General features: G+C 63.7%; 1 protein-coding gene across 1 annotated transcript; it reads right to left on the bottom strand.

Annotated features, from left to right (window-relative positions):
- Nucleotides 1-1,178: 1,178 nt before the first annotated feature.
- MIDN (midnolin) lies at nt 1,179-8,371 on the bottom strand. The gene is made up of 8 exons (XM_042782782.1): nt 8,139-8,371; nt 6,991-7,078; nt 6,728-6,790; nt 4,592-4,720; nt 4,189-4,503; nt 3,755-3,902; nt 2,932-3,204; nt 1,179-1,450 (listed from the first exon to the last, which is right to left on the bottom strand). The coding sequence occupies exons 1-8, from the start codon at nt 8,369-8,371 to the stop codon at nt 1,179-1,181; spliced, it is 1,521 nt and encodes a 506-aa protein (XP_042638716.1).
- Nucleotides 8,372-11,662: the final 3,291 nt, after the last annotated feature.

Here is an 11,662-nt window from a genome sequence, read left to right as displayed (position 1 = left end):
TAAAAAACAAACAAACAACGAATTGGGGAAAGAAAAAAAAAAAAAAAAAGTCCACCCACTTTGAAATGGCCCCAGTCAGAGGCTTGTCCTACTGCCCTGGGGGGACCTGCAGACCCCCAGGGTCCGGGCACTGAGTGGGGAGGGTCCAAATCAGACCAGCAGCGACCCCCCCCCCAAGGGGGTTAATGCTACACAGCGTTGCCCCTGCCCAGGGGTTCACAGCTCAGCACCCCCACCCCCTCCAGACTGTAGAGAACGCCCCCAGAAGCAGTCCATAGTCCCCAGTCCCTCAGGACAGGCCTGGAAGGGGGGGTGGGGTGTGTCCCCAGACCCCAGCCATTTGTTCTCCTGGGTTCCAAGAGATCCCCAACCCACTATTGGCTCAGTCAGAAATTAATAGTCTATAAATACCCCAAGCTCAGGCAGGAGGTCAGAAAAAGAGAGGTGGGGGCAGAGGGTGGTGTTCTAGGAGGAAATAGCACAGTGAGTGGGCCGTGCGAAAGCAGAGCGGGACTTCTGTTCCCACTCCTTTCAGTTCCTTTCCAGGCAGGAGGGCCCATGGTTCCTGCCGGAACCCGAGGCAGGTCCTAGGCCTCACCCCTGCAACAGCTTTACTTTGCTTCCAAGAGACAATGAAGAGATCAAGAAAGAAGGGAGGGGGACAGATGTGTGAAGAGCAGTCCCCACTGGGCTCAAGAGGCCTGGTGGGGTCCTTGTGTGGATTTCTCCTTTTAAACTTGGCGGGCCTGCTGGCCTGAAGCTTGCGGAGGGGGTGGGATGGGGTCTCTAGGTCCCTCCCCTCCCCTCCCCCGTAAAGTGCATGAGGCATCGAGAATTTGTGACTTTAAACCTGAATGGGGTGGAGGCAGCGGAGGAGGCGGAGCGGAAGGGGTGGGGGTGGCTTCCTCTGTCGCCTTCCCGCTCAGCCATCTGGAAGGATGCTACATACTTGGAGCTCAGGAGGGGAGGTGGGCGGGAAGGGACCGGGAGCTGGAGGAAGAAAGAGGTGGGCGCATGTGAAGAGGCTGAGGAGGCAGGATCTACGGTGAGAGTCATAGAAAAGGAAAAGGTTGCTGTGAGCAGACCACGGGGTGGGGGCTCAGGGCCGGAGCTCCCGCCGGCCGCTCCGCGCTCAGGGTCCCTGGCCACCAGGATGCGAGGGGAGAGGGTGCCGCTTCCTAAGCCACCACAAACTCAGACTTGATATCAGGGTTCACTTCCGGCTTCCAGACGGAGTCCTCAAAGTCGAGGCCTAGGGCAGTGGCCTCGCTGGGGCTGCCCCCACCGCCACTGCTGTCGCTCCGGCCGGCCTTGCGGCTGGGTGGCCAGTGGTAGGGGCCACGGGCGTCACGCCGGGCCTTCCGGCGCAGCCGTTTCTGCTGGAGCAGCAGCTGCAGACGCTCCACCTTGCAGCGCGTGGCGCGGTTCTCTGTCTGCCGCAGCCGGTCCCCTGCAACAGAGGGAGTGGCTGTGACTCCCAGGGACCCCAACTTTCAGAGGATGTGCCGTGTGTGTCAGGCAATGCCTTTGCCTGCCTGGGTGCTTGTCCCTGTGGGGACAGTCAAGTGTCTCTCGCTGAGTGTCCACTGCATCACCAACATGCACAAAGCATGTGGCATTGCTGGGTGCTGCAGGGTCCATTGTTAAGTCACAGCAGCCCTGCGTGATGGAGAACTGCCCCACAGGGCTTCCTAGACTGTCTTTACAACAGATGGCCAGGGCTTTCTCCCCAAGAGCTGCTGGGTGGGTGCAAAGCACCAACCTTTCGAGCAGCTGCTGAGCGCTTAGCCACCGCGCCACCAGGGCTCCTTCTGTCACACATAATGCCACTGATAAGGTGTATTCAGAACAAATGCACAGAGAACAAACCAAGTAGGTCAGAGGGTGCCAAGGAATGAAGAGAAGGAACAGCTTTAAGGCACGGTGTTTCAGTCTGGGGACAGAGAGAGGTTTTGGATTATGTGATAGCTGCACAATGGGTGAAGGTAATAAAAACCAGCAGCCATTGAGTGGCTCCGACTTACGGTCAATATGGCCAGCCTCCGTGTCAGAGCACAACTGTGCTCCTGAGGGCTTTCAGGGGCTGATTTTGAGTAGTTGTGTCGGGGTCCTTCTTCTGAGGTACCACTGGGTAGACTCAACCCTCCAACATTTTGGTGAGTGCTTAACTGTGCATTGAATTACTGCCACAGAATTGTCTGCTTGAAAGTGTCTAAAACAGCCAATCTGAAGTCGTATATGTTTGCAACACTGAAAGTCATAAAGGAGGAACGGACACTCACGCCTCGAGAGAGCTCGGGCCTGGGCCTGGCTCACTCTAGTTCCTCAACGTGTTTGCTGCCAGACCCCTTGGCTGAACCCAGAGTGCCTCCTGGGAGGGCACGGCGGCAGGCCTGCTCCCCTCTCCCCCTGGTACTGCTCAGTGCCTGGCCCGAGCGTGGCATTAACAAAATGGGCGCTGGGTCAAAGGATGGGAGTTCGAGTCCTTCTGCTGCTCTGTGACCTCAGGAAAGACCCCTGCTTTTATGAAGTAGGGTGCTCACTGGTGGGCAGTGAACAGATGATTCAGGATCGGGGAGTGGCCATGTCAGTGGGGCCCAGGCTGCCTGCACGCAGGTGGGGAGGCAGCCTGTGGGCGCTGGCACTCTCCTCACTCTGCTGGGCCTGACTTGGCCATTCATGGTGGCTCAGAACGCCATCTGGACAGGGTTCGGGGGGGAGGGTTGAGAAGGAAGTGAGGAGGGACCCCCTTGGGTGTAGACAAGGGCACTTTGTGCCCCAGCACACATGCTCCCTTCTCTGCTGCCTGAGCTGGGCAGGAGAAGTGGCAGCTGGCGCCCCCAGCCCGGCGTGTCAGCTGCTGTACCCTGGGCTGACAGAAGGGCTTTGAGATGGCGGCCGGCAGAGGACACTCACCTGGTGCGCACACGCCTGGCGGCTTGCACATACGGATCTGGCTCTGGCCCTGCAGCAGGGAGGCTGGGGGCGTGGCAGGCAGCTTGTCACAGGAGGTAGACTTGGGGGTGAGGTCAGGGGCCGGTGTGGCAGGCGCACACTGGGCATGGCAGCGCAGTTGGGTCAGCGAGGGGGGCATGCCCTGGTAGTGCCGAGTGGCACTCAGGAGGTCATTGAGGATCTGTAGGATGGTGCCAATGTCGCGCCGTGGCCGCCCACTGCTGTCCTGACAGTTGGGGTGTAGCGTGCCTACGGTGGAGAGAGCGTGGTGAACACATGAGCACACAAGCATAAGTCACATGTATGTGCGGGTGGGGGGCTTTAAGGGGGTGAATGAGCATACGACACAGTCATGTCTGTGGACTCGTAGCGTGAAATCTCCTACAACCGACATGTGATCTCACAAACATGTACGGTCACATGTGTGCAGATTCCTGATGAAGGTGAATCAACACATGGACACATGCAGTCACATACATGGCTTCAGCACAGAGAACCACATGGGCACACGTGACACAACTGCAGAGTCACGTGTGTACAGACTCCCAAGCAGGGAGTCAGCACATGACGAGGTCACTTATATGGTCTCAACAGTTGCCTACAGGGACACACGTCAACTCCTAAGTACACACAATCACCCGTATGCAGACAAGAATGGCCTGAGAATTAATTCCATGTGACCAGACATGCACAGGTGGGTGTTCCTGAGGACCTGGTGAGGGCCTGTGTCTGCTTAGAGAAGACTGACCCACAGTCCATGCAGACACATGCATGAGCACACGGGTGCCAAGACACCTACCGGAGAAGGTCCCTGAGAAGACCCCGGGGGCATGGTTCACGAAGCTCTCGATGACAGCGCCAGGTTTGCGAGGACGGGGGGTGGGGCTGCCCCCTGGGGTGGACGTGGTGCTGGGACTGCTGCTGGCAGGGGGGGAACAGTCCATCTGCTGGTGAGAAAGAAGGGCTATGAACTTGGGGTGTAAGAATGACCTGGGGGTCAAGGTCAAAGGATGGCTCATTAATCCAGGATCCATTAATAGCCTGTGGGCCCACAGCCTGAGAAAAGCCCCCAGTGCAAGGGCTGGGGATCACCCACCCCCATCACCCTGAGGTCTGGACCTAGCAAGCACCTGGAGAAATGGACGAATTTGGGGCTCTGAGCACACTCCCTCCCAGAGTCGAGGGATAGCTCACCCCCCTCAGGTTCCAAGCATAGCCCTCACTCAGACTTACCTTGGAGCAGGTGGTGGAGGCTGCGTGGGATCGGAAGGAGCCGGCTGTGACAGGTGAGGGGGACGTAGGCGTAGGGCTGCTGGGCACCGGGGGGACACGGGTGGCGCTGGACACGGGCCGACAAGGTGAGGACACAGGGGTAGCCACGTTGGGGTCTCCGCGGGCTGCGGCTGCGGCGGCCGCTGCGGCCGCCAGCACGTGTCGATGCTGCAGGGGTGCGTGCTGGGCAGCGAGCTGCAGCTGCACGAACATCATGTGGTCGCCCACACGCAAGGCCAGTGTCAGCGGCGAGCGGCCCGACAAGAAGTCACTAACCTGCACAGGGAGCACGGCTCGTCAGCCCCAGGGCCCCTGCCAGCGGTGCCCCCAGCCCGGCCCAGCCCAGTCCCCCGTGCTGCGTGACCTGGGGCCTCTCGCCGCCCCTCTCTGGGCTCTGGGGTCCCTGTCGGTGCCACGGACGCTTAAATAAAAGGAATCGATATTTCCGGAAGCCGCCTCCGCCAGCCCGGCCCGGCCCGGGTGCCGCATGGGGCTGTGGGGGGACAGAGGCGGATCAGATGAGGGCCTGGCCCTCCCTGGCCAGCTTGGAGCTTCAAGGGAAAACAGAGGCCAGAGGGGGCAGGGCCCAGCCAGAGGTGCCTGTCCTGGCATTACCCACACCTCACACTGCTACCCCGCCTTCTCTAGCCCCAAATTCTTGGTGCCCGAGAACGTGGAGGCAAGGGGGCCTGCCTCAGCCCCCTCCCAGCTAAGCCACCCAGTCAGTGAGTGGGCGGAATTCCTGCACAAATTCTTCCTTCTTAACCTTTGCTTTCTCAAGATAAATATTTATCTGTTCTGGGCGGAGCGGAGGCTGAGGGGTGGCGCCACCCAGGGGAAGGGGGCCCTGCCTGACCCGCTCCCTAGAGCCCGAGTCTTCCAGGCCCCCAGCTCCTCAGAAGATGAACCCTCAGATGGGCCTCCCCTTCGCTGGGGGCCCGTGGTGGGTGCGTGAGTGGCAGCACATCTGCTCCCCCCGCCCCGTGGTTTTAAAGCCCCTCTCCTCTGGGGACTGGCCGGAGCCTTGTTCTCCCCAGGGGCCGTGAGGGGGGGGTGGAGGTTTCTGAGAAGTGACAGAGCCTGGGATGACTCAGAGCACAGTGCCTCCTGCTCGGCTCTCCACCCAGCGTCTCTGCAAGGGGGCTGTGGGAAGGGGGGGAGGGGGCAGGGCGCGGTCCCAACCCCGCTGCCAGACCCCTGGCCCAGAGACACCCCTTGCAGGAAGAGCCTAGAGGTGGCTTCCCAGGAGCAGCTGGGGTCCTCCACCCTGCAACTTCCTCCCTGGGGAGGGCGTGCGGGCGGCGGGCATGACTCTGTGCCAGGCGAGGAAACAGCCCTGGGGAGCCCAGTCACTCCGCCCAGCGCCCCCCCACCTCCTGACGCAGGCACCCCGGGGCGGATGTGAACCCAGCCCGCGGGGGCCCCCTGCCAACCGCAGCCTCCCCCCAGCACTTGGAGAGCTGTCTACACTAGCCCCAGGAAGTCACGTGCAGCCAGGCGCGCCCGGGACCCCTGGCTCCTCCAACCTGGTGGCAGACCACCCAGCTCCCCGAAGCCCCCTCTCCTCCATGGTGGCTGACTCGGGCAGGATCCTACATGCTGGGGAGGGGGCAAGCAGCCAGGCACGGAAGCAAGAACCCTCCTTCCCCAAAGAAGTGGCCAAGCAGGTTTCCCGAGGGCCTGGCTGGGGAGGCCCGGGAACCTTCCCGCCCCCTCGGCTGCTCCCCCACCCTGGCAGCAGGCGGGATTGCCTGTGTCAGCCGATTGGGAGGTGGCCAGGGCCTGCTCAGGGGAGAGGACCGCCATCGCCCAAAAATGAAGGGGGAAAAAAAAGTCGCAACAAAACTGGGACCCCGGGTGGGGGCCACCATGGCACCCCCAACACTGCTTTTCCCAGGTTACTAAATAATTTCCTAACATCCTGTCAGTACCCCACTGCCTGGCACAGACACCCCCGCCCCCACGGGGCTGAGAACAAAGGGCAGAGGGGGAGGGGGAGGAGGTGGCTCCCCACCCTCCACAACAGGGTCACAGCAGGCGGAAGGAGGTGTCACCCAGGCGGGCCCTTCACTTCCTGTTCCCCTCCCTCCACCCAGCAACCCAGCAAAATCTGGAGAAAAAAAAAAAAAACCACCTCAGCTGCACTTTGGAGAAGCCGCAGTGGGGGCAGTGGGGGCAGCGGGGGCGTGCAGGACTGGGCCGTGCTGGGGGGAGGGAGTGGGCCAAGGTCACTCCGAGGCAGGCAGTGTGAAAGCACTGCTCCCTCCCAATGGGCACCGTGGGAGAGAAAACCCTCAAGGTCAGGTGGTAAAGCTAATGGGGGGAGGAGTAGGCAGGGTGTTCAGGCCAGGCTGGCATGGGGGCGGGGCATCCATTTCCCTCGCCCACAGACCTGCTGGGAGCATGAATAGCCCCCCAAGTGCTCCCCAGGTGTCACATCAGTCCCCAGGGGTATCCCCCACCTCTGCCCTAGTGAGGGAAGGGCCAGTGAGGGTCTTACCTGGGTCTCTGTCAAGCTCTCCAGGGCTTGCATCACTGACTGTTCCGGACGTGAGGCCTGGGACTACAGAGAGGAAGGGGACAGCGCCTGAGAGTGGGCCCTGCAAGTGGGCTTACTGGCTGAGGGGGATGGGGGAGAATGCCTGGGAGAAACTGGGATGGGCGGGAGGGGGCCCCAGGCACTGTGACAAGAGCTGTGTGAGTGCACAAGAAGGGACTGCCAGCTGTGTCAGGCCCCTAGGCCACCCTGGACAGGCCATTTACCATGAGGCCAGCCTCCACCGTGGGCACCAGCGTCAGTTTGCTGCCATCCCCCACGCCGAACTCCTGCAGCTTCCCCGAACTGAGCCGGCTGGGGGGAGGAAGGAAGAGGTGAGTCTCAGGAGACGACCCAGGGACAAGGAAGTAGGGGGGCTGGGCGTGTGTGCATTTGTGTGTGACCGTGTGTGCGTATATGACTGATTAGTGGTAACCACCCCAACTACCACCCCTTCCTAGCCGGCGAGTCAAGACCAAGAGTCACCTTCAAGGAGACGTCTACTGGCACTGGCAGCCGCCACCCTGGCACTTAGACCCGTTTCACCCCAGAAGCCCCAACTCTGGATTAAGAACCTCTTTAAACCTCAACAAGGCACTTTGTCATCGGCTCCCCTCCCCCCTGGTGCCCTTTGCTGCCCCCTCCCGCCAAGGCCAGCCTGGGCCTACAATTCCGCAAACTCAGGCCCAAGGCCATCTTTGTGGGCGCTACAGGGCCTCGGCCTAGGAGGAGCCTTCAGGAGCCGCGCCAGGCCGGGTTCCCTTCCTCCCTCCTCCCTCCCTGGCGCAGGCCGCCACCGCCACTGTTCAGACAAAGGAGACCCTCCCCCTCCCGCCCCTCCCCCACAGGGGCCCCTCCGCTGGGGATGGACACTGCTGTCCCCGGAGGCCCGCGGGGGGAGGGTTCCCCGGCCTGGAGGCGATTTAAATACCAAGCGGGAGGGGGAGCTTGCGGGAACGCTCGGTGGCGAGAACAAAGGGGGGCTAGAGACGCGGGGTGGTGGTGGCAGACAAACGCTGAGGGGACCGGTGAGCAGATGCGGAAGCCGACCAGGGTGCAGGCACGGGAGGGGGCGGATGCGCCCCCACCCCCGCAGTCAGGGCCCCCGCACAGCCCCAGGATTCCTGCTTTTTCCCCAGGGAACTGCCTAAGCCGGGCTGGAGCAGCCCCCTCGAACCTGCCTTTGTGCAGCGACCCCGGGCGGGGGAGGGGGCTCGGGCAGGCAAGGCCGAGCAGAGGGCGCCCGAGAGCGCGCGGCGCGCCCCCGCCCCTCGTCTGGCCGCCCCCTTCCTTCCCTGCGCGGCGCGCTCTTTGTTCCCGCCCGGGGGCCAAGACCCGAAGGGGCGGCGGGGCGGGGGCGGCGCGCGGTACCTACGTGTCTTTGTGGAGGAGCGCCAGGCGCTCCTTGGGCACTTTGAGGCGCTGGGACAGCCGCTTGCGCAGCCCGTCTACTGTCTCGTCGGGCGGCACCGACAGCTCGTAGCGGGTACCCGTCGTGCTATGGATGGCCAAGCTTATGGGTGCCACCTCAGCCACTGAGCCCAGGTCACAGGCGCCGCCGGGGGCCCCGCGCCGGCAGCTCCGCGCGCCGCCGGGCTGCGGCTCCATCCCCGGCCCGCGCTGGGGGGCTGCGCTGCCGCTGCCGGAGAGCAGTGCTCGCGGGTCCGCGGGGCGCCGCCAATCCTCTCTGCGCCTTCGGGGGAGACGCAGTGATCACCCCGAAACAGGCTAATCCGGGAGCTGGCGGGCTGGGATCCCTTCTGAGAAGCTCCCAACACAGGCAGGCCAATCCAAACTCCAAATCCGAATGTTCCTCCGGGTCGCGTCGTCCTAGCACCTTCCGGGGTTGGGGGCTGCAAGGCTGGCCTGGCGCGGGGGTGATCCGAGAGGAGGCGCCGCGTCCCGGCTGGCCGCGTTCGGTACCGTCTGCTCTTGGGCCGCGATGGCTCGCGTCCCTTCCCTTAGCAACAGCCACCGCCACCGTCGCTGCCGCCGCTCGGAGGATCTGGGGGTGAAAGTAACAAGAAAAAAAAGTTATAATGTATCAACGCTCGAAGGGGCGGGGCCGCCGCCCCCTCCCATTCACTACTTACTCCGGCGGCCGCTGGCCGCCCAATCACCGGCCTGACGGCCGCCCAATGTAACCAATCAGCGCCGCTCGTGCGCTCTCCCACGTGGCAGGTGGGCCCGCCTTCGTCCCGCCCCCGGCGCCCGGGTGACCAAGGGGAGAGGGATGGGGCGGGGCTGGCGCCGCTACGGGCCGCCCCCGCGACCCCCCCTCCCCCCGGCCATTCATAAGGGCCGGCGCCCGCAACAAAGGGCTAGCCAGGCCCCGGGGCTGGGAACCCTGACTGTCTGCCGGCACCCCTCCCCCAGGAGGGTAGGGGCGTGGAGAGTGGGTGTGGGGAGTGGGCGCGGGTCATTGTTCGCGCGCCCGCCCAGGGAGCAAAGGAAGTCGCGGGACCGCCCCGGCGCGTCGGTCCGGGAAGCAGCTGTGAGCGGAAGCTAGAACAGAGCCCGCGCCTCGTGGTTCGAGGCTCGAGAGAACCTGGCCCGGCCCGCGCTCCCTCCCCACGGGGAGGTGTGGAAGGCGGGGCGGAGGGCGGGCCCCGGCTCCTGGTGATTGATTAGGCCCGAGTTGAGAGCCCCTCCCGGGCCGGTACTACCTCGAACTTCCCCACCTTAGTTCCCCGGGCCGGGCCGTGACGTGACGCGGCGTCCCCGGCTGCGCCCGCCTGCGCCGCTGGAGGCTGCGGTGAGTCAGCAGCGCCAGCGCTCCCTCTGCCGGCGCCGCCCGGGACCGCAGCCCCGAGCCTCTGGGGAAGGGGCGCAGCGGCTGGCGGGGGAGGGGGAGAGTAGACGGCCCTGCGGGCGGAGGTGGAGCCCCGTTAGGGTCCAAGGCCTGGCACTGATGCCGCGCAGCCGGAGAAACTGAGGCCACCAGCTCAAGGTCACTCGTGGGGTGAGGAAGAGCCCAGGGGGCGGGGCGGGGCGGGGGCTGAGGTGCACCTCAGGCGGTGCTGGCTGGGGGAGCCCCACCCCCTCTTCCCAGGGTGTCCTAGGCTGGAGGAGCCCATAACCCTGCCTGACCCCAGAACAAAGAGGCGCAGGGGTTTCTCTCAGAGCCTCGTCTAGAGTCCCCCACCCTGGTCCGCACGGTCCCGCCCCTTACTCACCGGGCGCGGCTGGTCCTAAGTGCCCACAATCCCGAATGTCCCCACGACCGGGGCAGAGTGAGCTGTGGCGGGGCTGGTCTGGGGCCCAGCGGGCGGCCCCTAGCCTTTATCCGCGCCGCCTCCCGCCTTCCCTCGGGGTGGAGTTTAGACGGGCAGGGGGCGGGGGCCGGAGCAGGCGCTGACGCAGGCCAGCCCCCGCCCCTGCCGCTGGTCAGGGCCCCGGGGCGACGTGGGGCCTGGGCCTCCAGCCACCCAAGCCTCGTCCCTTAAATGGGTAGGGGTTGCACGTAGAGCGCCGCTGAGCCTTGCTTTGGGCCGGCCGCGCCCACGACCTGGGCTCCTACTCGGCCCCAGGACGTTCTCGGGTGCCGAGCGGGGGCCCCGCCCCGCCCTCCACCGCCCGGCGCTTCCGCGTGGGGGGCGGGGCGGGAAGGGGGGCCTGAGTCAGCTGCAGGCGTCCAGGAAAACAGGCAAGAGTCACCTGCGCCGAGTATGGGTGCCCCAGCCAGCTGCTGTGGCCCGCATCCCTTAACGGTGACCTCAGAGGGCATTCGTTCAAGTATTACTCCAAGCCTGGCGCGCCCTGTGTCCTTCCGGTCACGACCTGGCGGCGCTGTGTGACCTTGCGGAAGAAGGGTCTGTCTGAACCCCAGTTTCTCTCAGTAGCCAGGGAGTTAAATGAGGATCCAGCTGGGCTCCTGGCACCCTCACCTATACTCGGCGAACATTGTCGTTATTGACTTCGGTTTCCAGGGGGAAACCAATCCAGGTGGGAACAAGGCATGTTGCAGTTCTTTGCCTCCATTTTTTTTCTCCAAGTTGCCAAGGGATGGAAGACCTCAAGGTCTTCTTTCCCCACCCCATGTCCACTTACCCGGTCAAGGCCCTTCCTTTGGCTGGGCTGACACACCACCACCACCACCACCACCCCCCACCCCCACCCCCACCTGGCCTAGGGCTGCTCCTTCCCAAATCTCCTTCCTGCATCCACCCAACATGCCCTGCAGCCTCTGGTCCCCTATCCTGAGCAGGGTGCTCCCTAGACACACCCAGACACTCCTAGGCCCATGGGTCAGGCTGGGCTCCAGGGAGACAGGGAGAGCCAGAGGCCTTGGAAGGGGTCACTGGGGTGGGGATTGGACGAATGAACAGGGAGTTTTTCTGCACAAGAGGAAGGTGTGTGCTGAGCTTTGGGGGTCAAGGGTCGCCTGGAAGAGTGCTGAGTGGCACGGGCAGGTCTGGGGCTGTCAGATCCCAAAAAGAATCCAGATATAGCCAAGAGAGCCCTCTGGAACCCAGCTCAGTGAGTGGCTCAGTGGCTCAAGGTGGGCAGCCCCAGCCCATGTCCCCTGCATGTGGGGTGGGCAGGCTTCTGGGGCACCACCCCTTGATCTCAGCTGTCTGGGGAATGCAACAGAGCTTTAGGAACCAAGGCCCCACATGTCGTAGGTCGTCGGGGGTCAGGCATGGGCCTGGTGGGGAGGGGGGGGTGCTTTGATAGGTGAGGGGGATCTGAAGCTGAGGAAAAGCAGCTCAAACCCAATAAATGTGTTTTCTGTTCCAACGGTTCCTACCGAGGCTGGTGCCAGCGTTTACTGGTTTCACCGTCGCTGACGGGCGCCTTCTTGACTCCTCAGAGTAGGTCCTACCCGTGACATGCTCAGGGTGGCTAAGCTGGCAAGAGCAGATCCTGGGTCCTTGGGTTAGCCTTGTCTGAGAGCAG

This window comes from Orycteropus afer, unplaced genomic scaffold (genome assembly GCF_000298275.1).
Source record: "Orycteropus afer afer isolate SDZICR_OR568_19922 unplaced genomic scaffold, OryAfe1.0 scaffold00466, whole genome shotgun sequence".
NCBI classification, from domain to species: Eukaryota; Metazoa; Chordata; class Mammalia; order Tubulidentata; family Orycteropodidae; genus Orycteropus; species Orycteropus afer.
The sequence above is the reverse complement of the archived record's forward strand: the minus strand, read 5'-3'. Positions and strand labels throughout refer to the sequence as shown.

Bases quoted from the DNA above. Each gene is read 5' to 3' on its own strand.
- MIDN (XM_042782782.1), bottom strand. From the start codon at position 8,371: ATGGAGCCGCAGCCCGGCGGCGCGCGGAGCTGCCGGCGCGGGGCCCCC. The intron at 6,791-6,990 runs GTAAATGGCCTG...TCCTCTCTGTAG, and splicing joins CGGTGGAGGCTGGCCTCATG to TCCCAGGCCTCACGTCCGGA. The intron at 3,903-4,188 runs GTAAGTCTGAGT...CTTTCTCACCAG, and splicing joins CCTCCACCACCTGCTCCAAG to CAGATGGACTGTTCCCCCCC.